At 40.5% G+C, this 17,446-nt stretch overlaps 1 protein-coding gene across 2 annotated transcripts in view; it reads left to right on the plus strand.

The window, feature by feature from the left end:
- The window catches only part of LOC133557230 (potassium channel subfamily K member 1-like), a 17,532-nt gene extending 1,242 nt beyond the window's left edge, over positions 1 to 16,290 (plus strand). Inside the window, exons 2-4 of one of the 2 annotated variants that reach the window (XM_061907542.1) lie at positions 4,885 to 5,289; positions 8,136 to 8,315; positions 13,141 to 16,290. In XM_061907542.1, the coding sequence (XP_061763526.1) occupies positions 4,885 to 5,289; positions 8,136 to 8,315; positions 13,141 to 13,418 (863 nt within the window). In that variant the 3' untranslated portion in view covers positions 13,419 to 16,290. The remainder of the gene's footprint in view (positions 1 to 4,884; positions 5,290 to 8,135; positions 8,316 to 13,140) is intronic. The other variant, XM_061907543.1, reaches the window with a different exon arrangement.
- The last annotated feature ends 1,156 nt before the right edge of the window (positions 16,291 to 17,446 follow it).

The following is a 17,446-nucleotide window of genomic DNA, read 5'->3' on the forward strand; positions in this document are numbered from 1 at the left end:
AATTTAAATCTTATTTCAAAGTCTTTTGAATTTCTTTTAAAATTTTTGTTCTGGAAAATCTAGAAGAAATAATGATTTGTCTTGTTAGAAATATAGCTTGGTCCAATTTGTTATATATTCTAACAAAGTGCAGATTGGATTTTAACCTATTTAAAACATGTCATCAAAATTCTAAAATTAATCTTAATCAGGAAAAGTTACTAATGATGTTCCATAAATTATTTTTTCAATTCTTTCAAAAAGATTCGAAATAGTTAGTTTTTTTTCTTTTTTTTCGGTTTAATTTTTAATTTTAAAGATTCGAAATTGAAGATAAACTATGTTTCAAAATTTAATTTAAATTTTTTTTCCTGTTTTCCCCTCTTTTAAACCGTTCAATTAAGTGTTTTTTTCATCATTTATTCTCTACAAAAAACCTTCCGTAAAAGGAAAAAAAAACGTACGACGTAATGACAGACAGAAATACAATTTATTTAAGTGAAGTGTGTATCAAACTGGTAGCCCTTCGCATTAATCAGTACCCAAGAAGTATCTCTTGGTTTCAAAAAGGTTGGTGACCCCTGGTGTAATAATTGTCTGTTAAAAGTACTAAATTGTACAATAATGATTATAAACATTAGTATTATTATCATTATTATCATCATCATTATAAACATCCATCCATTTTCTACCGCGTATTCCCTTTGGGACCGCGGGGGGCGCTGGTGCCTATCTCAGCTACAATCGGGTGGAAGGCGGCGTACACCCTGGACAAGTCGCCAGCTCATTCATTTTAATCAACACTTTGTTTATAATGTATATTCTCTGCTAGATTTACTCTGTTTTATTCTGCAGCTGTTACATATACTGTAATATTGTACATGGAAATTGTTTTATATATCAGTATATTTCATGCTGTGTGTGTATATATATATATATATATGTATATAGTACATATTCTATAACCCCGCCTTCCGCCCGATTGTAGCTGAGATAGGCACCAGCGACCCCAAAGCAAATAAATGATAAATGGGTTGTACTTGTATAGCGCTTTTCTACCTTCAAGGTACTCAAAGCGCTTTGACACTACTTCCACATTTACACACTGTTAGAGGGAGCTGCCATGCAAGGCGCTAACCAGCACCCATCAGGAGCAAGGGTGAAGTGTCTTGCTCAAGGACACAACGGACGTGACGAGGTTGGTACTAGGTGGGGATTGAACCAGGGACCCTCGGGTTGCGCACGGTCACTCTGCCACTGCGCCACGCCGTCCGCGGTACTTCTACCGAATAAGCGGTAGAAAATGGATGGATGGACATATTCTATATTGTTACTACGGTACATTTTTTGCCTACTTTATACCGTTGTAACTGAGCTACTGTGTGGAACAGTTTCCTTTGTGGCTCATTAAAGTTTGTCTAAGTCTAACACATGGTACCCCTGAGGTTAGTGTAAACATGCACTTAGAGGCCATTTTGTCTCCTTAAGGGGGGATTGCACATTTTTTTTAAACATTACCTACTGTTCACAATCATTGAGAGACAAGAACACACGTGTTAGGTTTCCAAAGATGAAAAAAAGGCTTAAAAGTTGCGTGTAATGGGAGTCCTCGTTGTAGCTTCAAAAGCCTCCGTTTAATATACACACTGCAAGTATGTATATAGTGTAGTAACAGACATTCATAACAATATATATACAATATTTACCGTATTTTGGTCATTTTAAGCATTGCTGGAACTTGTGTTCTACTCATGGCACACTTGGTAATAGAAGACGAAGATAGCTAATTTTGAATAAAAGAGGATTCATTCACGACCTTATCTATTTTGAAGCTGAATATACAGAGGATGAACTGTTGCTTATAGAAGCGAGCAAGAAGAGAGGGTGAAAAGTTGTGAGCAGACGGAAGCAGAGAAGAATTGAGGTTGGCGTGACTCTTGACGCTGTAAATGTAGAGCTCGGAGTCGGCGTAAGTGGAGAGCTTTCCCCAAAATAAACCGGAAGTACGACGGTTCATGTTTTTCATCCAGTACAAATTGGGGTCTTATCGCATTGTTGTGCATTACAAACTCAAAAGCCATTCAGTTGTTAGACTTAGACAAACCGTATAGATCCACAATGGAAATTGTTCCTTTTTCCTCGTTGTTGTCGTAGTAGCTAGCTTACCTCTTGCCGTAGCTAGCTCACAGCTATTAGCTTAGCATGCCCTCCCAAGGCGATGTGTCGCTAATGCTAGATAAACTGTTCCTCGGTGTTTGCTCTTACAATATTGTCACTACAGCTTGGTTTTACAGGTTACAGAATGTAAATATAATTATTGTTGGCGGTTTTTGGATGCGTTTTTTTAAGTAATTCAGAGGTAGAAGTGATTCCTCCCATTAGCTGCATTGCTAGCCACCAAGAATGAGCAGATTTTTACAAATTAGAATGCAAAAAAAAAAAAAAAAATCTTTGTCTTCTTGTCTCTCATAATAATTGTGAACAATTGCCTAAATTCCCCAAAAAGTGCAGTTCCTCTTTAAGTATAAACACAATATGAGTCATTTTTGACAGAGTACTTTTTATTTAAAGTGTACATGTAATGGCTGTGGGACCACATTTCCCTATCAAGTATGTAGGCTGCACACGCAGAACTATTAAGGCTGCCACAAAGTCAACAACTAAGGTTGCCAACAAGGGACACATTCCCAGACTGCTACATCGGATTTTGTTGGCCTTTTTTGGGTGAAAGAATACTACCTGGAAGAAGTATACTACCTGGAAGAAGTATACTACCTGGATGAAGTATACTACCTGGATGAAGGCAAATAGACTCATCCAGAAGTCCATTTGCATCGATATTTGTAATCCACTCACTCATATTGATAAACTAATTGACTTCAACCAGAATTCAATTAATAAGACGTAATGTCACTTTCATACAGTGTAGTGTCTCCATCCTACCATGTAGTTTCACGATCCTACAGTGCAGTGTCACTATCATACAGTGTACTGTCACTGTCGTACCATCTAGTACCACTATCATACAGTGTAGTGTCATGATCATACAGTGTAGTGTCACTTTCATACAGTGTAGTGCCACGATCATACAGTGTAGTGTCATGATCATACAGTGTAGTGCCACGATCATACAGTGTAGTGCCACTATCATACAGTGTAGTGTCATGATCATACAGTGTAGTGTCACTATCATACAGTGTAGTGTCACTATCATACAGTGTAGTGTCATGATCATACAGTGTAGTGTCACTATCATACAGTGTAGTGTCACTATCATACAGTGTAGTGTCATGATCATACAGTGTAGTGTCACTATCATACAGTGTAGTGTCACTATCATACAGTGTAGTGTCATGATCATACAGTGTAGTGTCACTATCATACAGTGTAGTGCCACTATCATACTGTGTAGTGCCACTATCATACAGTGTAGTGTCATGATCATACAGTGTAGTGTCATGATCATACAGTGTAGTGCCACTATCATACAGTGTAGTGCCACTATCATACAGTGTAGTGTCACGATCCTCCAGTGTAGTGTCACGATCATACAGTGTAGTGTCATTATTATACAGTGTAGTGTCTCGATCCTAGTGTAGTGTCTCGAGCCTACAGTGTAATTTCACGATCATACAGTGTAGTGTCACTATCATACAGTGTAGTGTTACTATCAAAGTGTAGTGACTATCCTAAAGTGTAGTGTGACTATCCTAAAGTGTAGTGTGACTATCATAAAGTGTAGTGTGACTGTCAAAGTGTAGTGTGACTATCATAAAGTGTAGTGTGACTGTCAAAGTGTAGTGTCACTATCATGATGTGTGTGACTGTCAGTGTATTGTGTGACTGTCACAAAGTGTAGTGTCACTATCATAACGTGTAGTGTGTGACTCTCGACATCACTTGTAACTGTCAAAGTGTAGTGTGACTATCATAAAGTGTAATGTGACTATCATAAAGTGTAGTGTGACGATCATAAAGTGTAGTGTGACTATCAAAGTGTAGTGTGACTATCATGAAGTGAAGTGTGACTGTCATTCTGTGTAGTTTGACTATCACAAAGTGTAGTGTGACCATCATAAAGTGTAGTGTGACTATCATAAAGTGCAGTGTGACTGTCATTAAGTGAAGTGTGACTGTCATGTGTAGTGTGACTATCACAAAGTGTAGTGTCACTATCATAAAGTGTAGTGTGACTGTCATGAAGTGAAGTGTGACTGTCATTATGTGTAGTGTGACTATCACAAAGTGAAGTGTGACTGTCATTATGTGTAGTGTGACTATCACAAAGTGTAGTGTGACTGTCATAAAGTGAAGTGTGACTGTCATTATGTGTAGTGTGACTATCACAAAGTGAAGTGTGACTATCACAAAGTGTAGTGTGACTGTCATGAAGTGTGACTGTCATAAAGTGAAGTGTGACTGTCATTGTGTAGTGTGACTATCACAAAGTGAAGTGTGACTATCACAAAGTGTAGTGTGACTGTCATGAAGTGTGACTATCACAAAGTGTAGTGTGACTATCACAAAGTGTAGTGTGACTATCACAAAGTGTAGTGTGACTATCATAAAGTGTGGACACAATGTGTATTTGATACATGACTAGTGTTTTGAGGACCATGTGTACATATTAAAACAAGAGACCAAATTTGCACGCTTTAAAAAAAGCGTGCTAGCAGTACTAATGAAGGTTTTAGACTATGTCTCCTGGCTGGCCTGGGAATGCCTCCAGATCCCTGATGAAGACCTGGACAAAGTAGTGGGGAGACGGAAGTCAAGGTTTCTCTGCTTAGGCTACTGCCCCCGTGACCCCACCTCCAAAGTCTAGCATCTTCTTTTTCAGTTTGAATGTAAACCTGGTGTCATGTCTGAGGCACTTCATGACTAATTAGTGTCATGTGTGTGCAGGTTACGGTCATACGGTTCCTCTGTCGGACGAAGGAAAGGCGTTCTGCATGTTCTACGCCATCCTGGGCATCCCCGTCACCCTCTTCTTGCTCTCCGCCATGGTGCAGAGGATCATGATCCTGGTGACCCGCCGACCCCTCTCCTACTTCCCCCGCAGGTGGGCCGTGTCCAAGTCCAGGTTCGCCGTGGGCCACGCCGCCCTCCTGGCCGCGGTGGTGGCCACGCTGGTGCTCTTCATCCCCGCCTGGGTCTTCTGGGCCTTGGAGAAGGACTGGAACTTTCTGGAGTCGCTCTACTTCTGCTTCATCTCCTTGACGACCATCGGCCTGGGAGACTACGTGCCGGGGGAGAGGCACGACAAAGAGGACAGCCCGCACCGCCACGTCTACAAGCTGGTCATCACCGGTAACACCTCCATTGTGACTTAAGTGGGATTAGTCTGTTCCGGGGTCAAACTGCGGCTAAAATATAAGATTATTAATAGTACATGTAATATTAAAATGTTCCTAGATGTCACCGGTATTGCCCCATAGAAAGTTAATGAAGTTAGTCTGTTCCAGGGTCAAACCCTGGTGTCATACAAGCTTTAGTACCTCTAGTCAAACATTTCCAAGGCTGTATAGACTCCAAAGTTTAAAATAACAAGGAATTTGTCTGTTCCAGGGTCAAACTGTGGCTAAAATATAAGATTATTAACCGTACAGGTAATATTAAAGTAACATTTTAATGTTCCTAGATGTCACCAGTAGTGAATTAGTGAAGTGAATTATATTTATATAGCGCTTTTCTCTAGTGACTCCAAGCGCTTCACATAGTGAAACCCAATATCTAAATTACATTTAAACCAGTGTGGGTGGCACTGGCAGCAGGGGGGTAAAGTGTCTTGCCCAAGGACACAACGGCAGTGACTAGGATGGCGGAAGCAGGAATTGTCCTATAGAAAGTTAATGAAGTTATAGTCTGTTCCGGGGTGAAACCCTGGTCATCATACAAGCTTTAGTAACCTTATTCAAACATTTCCAAGATTGTATAGACTAGAGATGCGCGGATATGCAATTATATCATCCGCAACCGCATCACCAAAGTTGTCATCCACCCGCGGGGTGCATAAAAGAGTCAGGAATTGTCATGGATACAAAGGATTCTGGGTATTTGTTGTGTTGTGTTAATGTTGTGTTACTGGGAGGATGTTCTCCCGAAATGTGTTTGTCAATCTTGTTTGGTGTGGTTTCACAGTGTGGCGCATATTACTAAGTGTTAAAATTGTTTATATCAGAACCATTAGTGTACTCTGTGTCACCCAGTATGCCTTGCAGTCGTGTGCGTGTTGCTGCGGGAGCAACACAACATGATGCTGGTTTGACAAGCAGGTCGTACAAAGTCAATGACATCATAGCACGCCCCAATATTTATTATCTGGGTGACTGCCGGCAGTCATTCTAGAGAATATTAGCGTCTCCTATTGTCTTCTTCGCTTTGTGACACGGGTCTTAAATGGCTCTTTGAATGGTAAAAAAGTCCGATCCCAGAACCATGTATATCAAATATTTCCGGATGGTTCAACCGCCACCCGCCCGAATCTAATTAAAATCTATTTTTTCGTCATGTCACCCGCCCGACCCTCGGATGAGATCGCAAAACCGCGCATCTCTAGTATCGACTCCAAAGTTTAAAATAACGAGGAATTTGTCTGTTACAGGGTCAAACTGTGGCTAAAATATAAGATTACTAAAGGCCTACTGAAATGAGATTTTATTTAAACGGGGATAGCAGCTCCATTCTGTGTGTCATACTTGATCATTTCGCGATATTGCCATATTTTTGCTGAAAGGATTCAGTAGAGAACATCCAGGATAAAGTTTGCAACTGGAGAAAAGCCCTGCCTCTACCGGAAGTCGCAGACGATGACGTCACATGTTGATGGCTCCTCATATATTCACATTGATTTTAATGGGAGTCTCCAACAAAAACAGCTATTCAGACCGAGAAAACGACAATATCCCCATTAATTTGAGCGTGGATGAAAGATTCGTGTTTGAGGATATTGATAGCAACGGACTAGAAAAAAAAAAAAGAAAAGTTAAAAAAAACAAAACGTGATTGCAATCGCGTTGCATTGAGACGGATTTATATGTTTTTAGAGACATTTACTAGGATAATTCTGGGAAATCATTTATCTTTCTATTGTGTTGCTAGGGTTTTAGTGAGTTTAACAGTACCTGATAGTCGGAAGTGTATGTCTACTAGAGATGCGCGGTTTGCGGTCTCATCCCCGCGGGTTGGGCGAGTGACATGACAAAAAAATAGATTTAAATTAGATCCGGGCGGGTGGCGGTTGAACCATCCGGAAATACTTGATATACATGGTTCTGGGATCGGTATCCTTTACCTTTTCAAAGAGCCATTTAGGGCCCGTGTCATAAAGCGAAGAAGACAATAGGAGACGCTAATATTCTCTAGAATGACTGCCAGCAGTCACCCAGTTAATAAGTATTAGGGCGTGCTATGATGTCATTGGCTTTGTCGCCTTCTACAACATGTACGATCTGCTTGTCAGTCCAGCAACATGCTGTGTGGCTCCCGCAGCAACACCCACACAACTGCAAGGCATACTGGGTGACACAGTACACTAATGGTTGTGATATAAACAATTTTAACACTCTTAGTAGTATGTGCCACGCTGTGAAGCCAGAATCCATTGTATCCATGATACCCCTGACCATTTTATACACCCCGCTGGCAGCAAACCCCCGCCCCCGCCCGTGCTTCGGTAAGGTGAACGGGGTTCGGGGCGCGGGGGTGTAAAATATATTCAGGAAGTATCACGGATACAAAGGATTATGGGTATTTGTTGTGTTGCGTTTATGTTGTGTTACTGGGAGGATGTTCTCCCGAAATGTGTTTGTCAATCTTGTTTGGTGTGGCTTCACAGCGTGGTGCGTATTAGTAAGTGTTAAAGTTGTTTATATCACAACCATTAGTGTATTCTGTGTCACCCAGTATGCCTTTCAATCTTGAACGTGTGATTGCTGAAGCTGCACACATGTTACCGTACTAACAATCGGTTTGTACATGTTGTTGAAGGTGTCAAAGGCAATGGCTTCACAGCACGCCCATATTCTTGTCATCAGGATGAACACCACTGGATATTCGTGAGAACGTTAGCGGCTCCCATTGTCTTCTTTACTCTGTGAAACAGGTTTAAATAGCTCTGTGAGTGGTAAAGGTGGCCGACCTCTGATGTATTTCAGCGGGCGGTTGCAGTTCTGATAAAATGTTGGTGCGGGTGGATGACGACTTTGGTGATGCGGTTGTGGATGATATAATTGCCTATCCGCGCATCTCTAACGTCCACGGTCGGGTGTTGACGCCCAGTGTCTCGGGAAAGTCGACGGCAGCTTTATGGACGGCCCAAGCTCAGCTAATATTCGGTAAGTGGCGACTTTTTAACCACAATTTTCTCACCGAAACCTGCTAGTTGACATGTAGTCGGGATGCATGTCCGCTGTGATCCACAGTAAAGTTTCACCTCCGTGAATTTTAAACAAGGAATCACCGTGTTTGTGTGGCTAAAGGCTAAAGCTTCCCGACTCTGTCTTTCTACTTTGACGTCTCCATTATTAATTGAACGAATTGCAAAATATTCAGCAACACAGATGTCCAGAATACTGTGTAATTATGCCGTTAAAGCAGACGACTTTTAGCTGTGTGTGTGTGCAGCGCTCATATTCATAACAGCACATGACGTCACGCGTACACGACATCATTACGCGACGTTTTCAAGAAAAAAGTCCCGGGAAATTTAAAACTGCAATTTAGTAAACTAAAAAGGCCGTATTGGCATGTGTTGCAATGTTAATATTTCATCATTGATATATAAACTATCAGACTGCGTGGTCGCTAGTAGTGGCTTTCAAGTAATATTAAAGTAACATTTTAATGTTCCTAGATGTCACCAGTATTGTCCTATGGAAAGTTAATGAAGTTATAGTCTGTTCCAGGGTCAAACCCTGGTCATCATACAAGCTTTAGTAACATTAGTCAAAGTTTTATAAGGCTGTAGTGGAAATGTCTGACTCCAAGGTTAAAAAAACAAACAAGGAATTAGTCTGTTCCAGGGTCAAATTGTGGCTAAAATATAAGATTATTAACAGTACAGGTATTATAAAGTAGCATTTTAACGTTCCTAGATGTCACCCCATAGAAAGTTAATTAAGTTATAGTCTGTTCCAGGGTCAAACCCTGGTCATCATACAAGTTTTAGTAACAATTGTCAAAGGTTTCCAAGGCTGTAGTGGAAATGTCAGACTCCAAAGTTTAAAATTACAAGGCATTTGTCTGTTACAGGGTCAAATTGGGGCTAAAATATAAGATTATTAACAGTACAGGTAATATTAAAGTAACATTTTAACGTTCCTATTAATGAAGTTAGTCTGTTGCAGGGTCAAACTGTGGCTAAAATATAAGATTATTAACAGTACAGGTATTATAAAGTAGCATTTTAACGTTCCTAGATGTCACCAGTATTTTTATTAACCGTAGTCAAAGGTTTCCAAGGTGGTAGTGGAAATGTCGGACTCCAAGGTTTAGAAAAAATAAGGAATTTGTCTGTTCCAGGGACAAATCGTGGCTAAACCATAAGATTATTAACAGTACAGGTATTATTAAAGTAGCATTTTAACATTCCTAGATGTCACCAGTATTTTTATTAACCGTAGTCAAAGGTTTCCAAGGTGGTAGTGGAAATGTCGGACCCCTAAGTTTGAAAAAAAAAACAACAATAAATTTGTCTGTTCCAGGGTCAAATTGTGGCTAAAATATAAGATTATTAACAGTACAAGTAATATTAAAATGTTCCTAGATGTCACCGGTATTGCCCCATAGAAAGTTAATGAAATTAGTCTGTTCCAGGGTCAAACTGTGGCTAAAATATAAGATTATTAACAGTACATGTAATATTAAAGTAGCATTTTAACGTTCCTAGATGTCACCAGTATTGCCCCATTGAAAGTTAAGGAAGTTATAGTCTGTTCCAGGGTCAAACCCTGGTCATCATACAAGTTTTAGTAACAATTGTCAAAGGTTTCCAAGGCTGTAGTGGAAATGTCAGACTCCAAAGTTTAAAATTACAAGGCATTTGTCTGTTACAGGGTCAAATTGGGGCTAAAATATAAGATTATTAACAGTACAAGTAATATTAAAATGTTCCTAGATGTCACCGGTATTGCCCCATAGAAAGTTAATGAAATTAGTCTGTTCCAGGGTCAAACTGTGGCTAAAATATAAGATTATTAACAGTACAGGTAATATTAAAGTAGCATTTCAATGTTCCTGGATGTCACCAGTATTTTCCTATAGAAAGTTAATTAAGTTATAGTCTGTTCCAGGGTCAAACTGTGGCTAAAATATAAGATTATTAACAGAATAATGTGGAATTTGTCTGTAACAGAGTTAAACTGTGTATATTAAAGTAATATTTTAATGTTCCTGGATGTCACCAGTATTGCCCCATAGAAAGTTAAGGAAGTTATAGTCTGTTCCAGGGTCAAACCCTGGTCATCATACAAGTTTTAGTAACCATAGTCAAAAGTTTCCAAGGCTGTAGTGGAAATGTCGGACTTCAAAGTTAAAAAAAAACAAGGAATTTGTCTTTTCCAGGGTCAAATTATGGCTAAAATATAAGATTATTAACAGTACAGGTAATATTAATTAGTTCCTGGTTGTCACCAGTATTGCCCCATAGAAAGTTAATGAAGTTAGTCTGTTCCAGGGTCAAACTGCGGCTAAAATATAAGATTATTAACAGTACATATAATATTAAAGTAGCATTTTAATGTTCCTAGATGTCACCAGTATTGCCCCATTGAAAGTTAATGAAGTTATAGTCTGTTCCAGGGTCAAACCCTGGTCATCATACAAGCTTTAGTAACAGTAGTCAAACCTTTCCAAGGCTGTATAGACTTCAAAGTTTAAAATAACGGGGAATTTGTCTGTAACAGGGTCAAATTGTGAATATTAAAGTAATATTTTAATGTTCCTAGATGTCACCAGTATTGACCAATAGAAAGTTAATGAAAATAGTCTGTTCCAGGGTCAAACCCTGGTCATCATACTTGTAGTAACCGTAATCAAAGGTTTCCAAGGCTGTAGTGGAAATATCGGACTTCAAAGTAAAAAAAAAACAAGGAATTTTGTCTTTTCCAGGGTCAAATTATGGCTAAAATATAAGATTATTAACAGTACAGGTAATATTAAAGTAGCATTTTAATGTTCCTGGATGTCACCAGTATTATCCTATAGAAAGTTAATTAAGTTATAGTCTGTTCCAGGGTCAAACTGTGGCTAAAATATAAGATTATTAACAGAATAATGAGGAATTTGTCTGTAACAGGGTTAAACTGTGTATATTAAAGTAACATTTTAATGTTCCTGGATGTCACCAGTATTGCCCCATAGACAGTTAATGAGGTTATAGTCTGTTCCAGGGTCAAACCCTGGTCATCATACAAGTTTTAGTAACCGTAGTCAAAATTTTCCAAGGCTGTAGTGGAAATGTCAGACTCCAAAGTTTAAAAAAACAAGGAATTTGTCTGTTCCAGGGTCAAATTGTGGCTAAAATATAAGATTAACAGTACAAGTAATATTAAAATGTTCCTGGATGTCACCAGTATTGCCCCTTAGGAAGTTAATGAAGTTAGTCTGTTCCAGGGTCAAACTGTGGCTAACATATAAGATTATTAACAGTACATGTAATATTAAAGTAGCATTTTAATGTTCCTAGATGTCACCAGTATTGTCCTATAGAAAGTTAATGAAGTTATAGTCTGTTCCAGGGTCAAACCCTGGTCATCATAAAAGCTTTAGTAACCGTAGTCAAACCTTTCCAAGGCTGTACAGACTTCAAAGTTTAAAATAATGAGGAATTTGTCTGTTACAGGGTCAAACTGTGAATATTAAAGTAATATTTTAATGTTCCTAGATGTCACCAGTATTGACCAATAGAAAGTTAATGAAAGTAGTCTGTTCCAGGGTCAAACCCTGGTCATCATACAAGTTCTAGTAACTGTAGTCAAAGGTTTCCAAGGCTGTAGTGGAAATGTCGGACTTCAAAGTTTAATAAAACAAGGAATTTGTCTTTTCCAGGGTCAAATTGTGGCTAAAATATAAGATTATTAACAGTACAGGTGACATTAAAATGTTCCTGGATGTCACCAGTATTGCCCCATAGAAAGTTAATGAAGTTAGTCTGTTCCAGGGTCAAACTGTGGCTACCTTACAAAGCTTTGAGAGTCTGGTCGGGTCTTGCATCATTCTGAAAGTTGTAAAAATTGGTGTTCAGCCAAGTCTAAAAAAAAAAAAAGAAATTTTTTGATTATGGGAATGAAAACACCAAATGTGCAATATTTTTTTTTCCTAGGGGGCGCTAAGGCGCAATTATGACTTTAGGGGTTTGGTTTTTTATTTGATGGCAATTTTTGCCAGTCCTGATGTGTGTGAAGCATGAAGCATGTTAAGGGGGTCAAATTACAGATCGGCATTTCTGGATGTTGTTGATAAATGGCTTTCGCTTTGCATAGTAGAGCTTTAACTTTCACTTTGAAGCATTTTAAGGGGGTCAAATTATAACTCAAAGAGGCAAAAATGACATTTTTTAGGTAACTTTGCCAAGGGGTTCTTTAAAGGCGCGTAAAATCAAAACCGGAGCAGTAATCAAAACTCCGTTCTATACTTTTAATCAGAAGGGCTCAATCTCTCTCCTGTGCGAGTTTGAAGCCGACACGACAAACACACTGAGGAGATAACGCTTGAAAAAAGGTGACGGATTTTTACAAAACTTTTAATTTGAAGGGGTGATTTTTAACTTCCTGTTGATTTTTGCTGCAGGATGTCAATTATTAAAATGTAGGTCTAAGTGAGACCTACATAGAAATTTTTGTTTCATGTCTATCCGACATTCCTAAGGGAAGTTACAAGCAGTTTTGTCTGTTTTCTCTTCCTCGGAGCAGTTTTTCTTCTGTGTTTTATTCAAAAATTAGCGCGATTTAGAGTTTTGTGTTTTTATTTTTTCATGAGATCGCAATTTCTGCCAGTTCTCAGGTGTGTGCCAAGTTTGGTGAGTTTTGAAGTATTTTAAGGGGGTGAAATTACAGCTCAAAGAGGCAAAAATAGTCATTTCTGTGGAGTCCTTTGCAATGGAATATATACTTCTAATAACATGTAGTATGTAAGTAAAAGTGACATGAGGTGTGTCCACAGTGTACCTGCTGCTGGGGCTGCTGTTGATGCTGGTGCTGATGGAAACGTGCGTGGAGCTGCCTCAGATGAAGCGCCTCAGGCAGAGGTTCTACCAGGAGGACATCCGGGAGCTGGACGGCGAGGCGGCCAACATCATGGAGAGCGAGCACGTCGCCGACAACTTCCGCCCGGGCGGCATCCCGTCCGTGTCGCAGCAGGCCGCCTCCATGCGGGCGGGCGGCAGGCAGGTGTCCTACACGCCGGCCTCAGGCTCCTCCCTCCACGGCCAACTGAGCTGAACTCGCCAAGAGAGGGGAAGTGCAAACAGACATGGCCGCTTTTTTTTCTTCTTCCTTGTCTGCTCCTCCCCCGCGGATAAGAGTAGGAACACAAGAGGAAGGGCTGGGAACTTTCCACTTCCGACCTGAAAGTTCACATCTTAGCCAATGATTATAAAGGCCTCTAAGGGGACCTCCGCCAAGGCCGAATGTTTACTGCTGATGTCACCAGGGTCTGAGGTCAGGATGTTATGTCAACAACACAGCAGGTGCAGCCAAGGCCAAAATAATCACTCCAGTTTTGTCTGCCGGGTTCAAAAATGACGCAAATGCATGAACACAAAATGTAAAAAAAGTTTTTTTCTTTTTGCAATTCTAGCTGGAGGTCATTGTATTGTTACATAAATATGACTATTAGGTTTGGATGGATTTCAGGTGCAGCCCAAAGCCAAAATAGTCACTCTGCTCCTGTGTTCAGTTTGTCACTAAAAAGTGATAAATTACCCAAATGCGGCTTTTCTGCACACAAAACAAGTCCTGAGGTCATGTAAAAAACTTCATAAGAGTATCATAATTATGTGCAATGTGTGTTTGAACACTAGGGGGCAGCACTTGCATGCATAATCTATGCCGGGGGTGTTAAACTCATTTTAGCTCAGTGGCCATCCATCCTTTTTTCTACCGCTTATTTCCTTTCGGGGTCGCGGGGGGCGCTGGCGCCTATCTCAGCTACAATCGGGCGGAAGGCGGGGTATACCCTGGACAAGTCGCCACCTCATCGCAGAGCTCAGTGGCCACATGGAGGAAAATATGCCCACGCCATCATGGCATTAAAACTAAAAAAAAAAAAAAAAAATCAACTAAAGATTGACTTTATTAGTCAAATAGAACAAACTAGCTTGTGTAAGGTACGCAAAAATTTTGGTTCGGTACGTACCTCGGTTCATTTTCGGTACAGTAAGAAAACAAAAAAAATGGACATTTTTGGGTTATTTATTTAGCAAATTTGTAAACAATGGCTTTATCCTTTTAACATTGGGAACACTAATAATTCTGCCCACGTTAATCCACATTAAACTCCTTCAACTTGTTGCTCAGATTAAATGACAAAACTTTTCTTCTACATATAAAAAGTGCAGCATTAAACAGTTTCAGGTCAACTCCATCCATCCATTTTCTACCGCTTATTCCCCTTTGGGGTCGCGGGGGGCGCTGGCGCCTATCTCAGCTACAATCAGGCGGAAGGCGGGGTACACCCTGGACAAGTCGCCACTTCATCACAGGGCCAACACAGATAGACAGACAACATTCACACACTAGGGCCAATTTAGTGTTGCCAATCAACCTATCCCCAGGTGCATGTCTTTGGAAGTGGGAGGAAGCCGGAGTACCCGGAGGGAACCCACGCATTCACGGGGAGAACATGCAAACTCCACACAGAAAGATCCCGAGCCTGGATTTGAACCCAGGACCTTCGTATTGTGTGGCAGACGTACTAACCCCTCTGCCACCGTGAAGCCAGGTCAACTCATCATGCTTAATTTATCATAGCATTTAGGAAGCCTGTAGTTGATTTTTATTATGTAAATATTATATTTTTATCAACATGTGATAGCAGGGACCCTGCCAATCAAAACTAGGCTGCTAAATTACTAAGGATTCATGTAACCATGGCTGAAAAAAATAGTACAATAGCAATAGGAGAGACTATTCATCCCTGAACACCATGGAGTTCATGTAGGCTTTATGATTCACTTACATTATTATATCACTAGCAGACACACATGCACGCGCACACACACACACCGCACAATGAGCTAACGTTACGCTAAAAGTTAATTAGCCTTCACCTCAAGCCAGGACTGCGAGCGACCTGAGCTGCAGTTTGTTTGTCAAACATCATCTAGAACATTGACTGGGAGGTGTTTATTATAATTTGGGGAGAGTCCGCTGCTCACCTGCCAAACACCTATCTGCACGACGCTGAAGCGCTGACTACATGCGCTCTGAATACACACTGCTGATTGGTTGTTACCGCTCTGAATACGCACTGCTGATTGGCTGTTACCGCTATATATGTAACCAATCAGATGGTTGTGTGGGTGGGACAATGCTGGGTGCTGTGTAGGAAACAGACAGAACGGAGCAGCTTGTTAAGACTTTAGCTTTGGCGGCTACTACATATGTTCGGTACACCTCGAAAACCGGACCGGAACCCCCGTACCGAAACAGTTCAATACAAATACACGTACCGTTACACCCTTGGAACAAACACATTCTGAAAATATTACAATAAAAATATAGAAAAAAAATACCCGCAGCGGTCAAATTTAGATCCATGAAGGAAAGAAGAAAGTAAATTAATATTTTATAACTGAATACATTTACACATTCATAAAATGTGTTATTTTTTTGCAATGAAATAAGTAACGTTTATGACAACCTGGGCAGCACGGTGGTATAGCGGTTAGTACATCTGCCTAACAATCATTGGCGTTGTTAGGCCTATTTTAGTTGGGCTCGAGCCCCCCTAAAATATTTTTAAGCCCCACTAAAATATTTGGTGTTATATTTTATTTTATTTATTTGACAAATTCATTATAAAGTGTCCCCAATATGAGTTTAAATAAATAATCATATAACCTGTCGTCATTCACTCAGTTTCCCCTCACTTCATAGTGTAAGGTAAGGAGCCCCCTCGAGTGCGTCGGTTTCCAGTCCATTCCGCACATCACTCAAAATCCAGTCCACATTTTGTCTGCGACCTTGCTTGCGGGACATAAGAAATCTTTTCAAGAAAGTAAGTATTCATCACTGCTTGTAGTAAAAAGTATTAACTCCACTTTACGCCTGATCTGTGTTTGACGAATAAAAACCTGTCTAGCATAAACAACCTCTGTGCACTTCAGACATTTGTTGTTGTGCAGGCAAAAGTTACAAACCCCGTTTCCATATGAGTTGGGAAATTGTGTTAGATGTAAATATAAACAGAATACAATGACTTGCAAATCATTTTCAACCCATTTTCAGTTGAATGCACTACTAAAACAATATATTTGATGTTCAAACTCATAAACCAATTTTTTTTTTCTGCAAATAATAACTTTGAATTTCATGGTTGCAACACATGCCAAAGTAGTTGGGAAAGGGCATGTTCACCACTGTGTTACATCACCTTTTCTTTTAACAACACTCAATAAACGTTTGGGAAGTGAGGAAACTAATTGTTGAAGCTTTGAAAGTGGAATTCTTTCCCATTCTTGTTTTATGTAGAGCTTCAGTCCTTCAACAGTCCGCTGTCGTATTTTACGCTTCATAATGCGCCACACATTTTCCATGGGAGACAGGTCTGGACTGAAGGCGGGCCAGGAAAGTACTAGCACTCTTTATTTTACAAAGCCACGCTGTTGTAACACATGCTGAATGTGGCTTGGCATTGTCTTGCCGAAATAAGCAGGGGCGTCCATGAAATAGATGGCAGCATATGTTGTTCCAAAACCTGTATGTACCTTTCAGCATTAATGGTGCCTTCACAGATGTGTAAGTTACCCATGTCTTGGGCACTAATGCACCCCCATACCATCACAGATGCTGGCTTTTGAACTTTGCGTCGATAACAGTCTGGATGGTTCGCTTCCCCTTTGGTCCGGATGACGATGTCGAATGTTTCCAACACCAATTTGAAATGTGGACTTGTCAGACCGGCTTCACGCTGGCAGAGGGGTTAGTGCGTCTGCCTCACAATACGAAGGTCCTGCAGTCCTGGGTTCAAATCCAGGCTCGGGATCTTTCTGTGTGGAGTTTGCATGTTCTCCCCGTGAATGCGTGGGTTCCCTCCGGGTACTCCGGCTTCCTCCCACTTCCAAAGACATGCACCTGGGGATAGGTTGATTGGCAACACTAAATTGGCCCTAGTGTGTGAATGTTGTCTGTCTATCTGTGTTGGCCCTGCGATGAGGTGGCGACTTGTCCAGGGTGTACCCCGCCTTCCGCCCGATTGTAGCTGAGATAGGCGCCAGCGCCCCCCGCGACCCCGAAAGGGAATAAGC

The sequence above is a fragment of the Nerophis ophidion genome, linkage group LG08 (genome assembly GCF_033978795.1).
Source record: "Nerophis ophidion isolate RoL-2023_Sa linkage group LG08, RoL_Noph_v1.0, whole genome shotgun sequence".
NCBI classification, from domain to species: domain Eukaryota; kingdom Metazoa; phylum Chordata; class Actinopteri; order Syngnathiformes; family Syngnathidae; genus Nerophis; species Nerophis ophidion.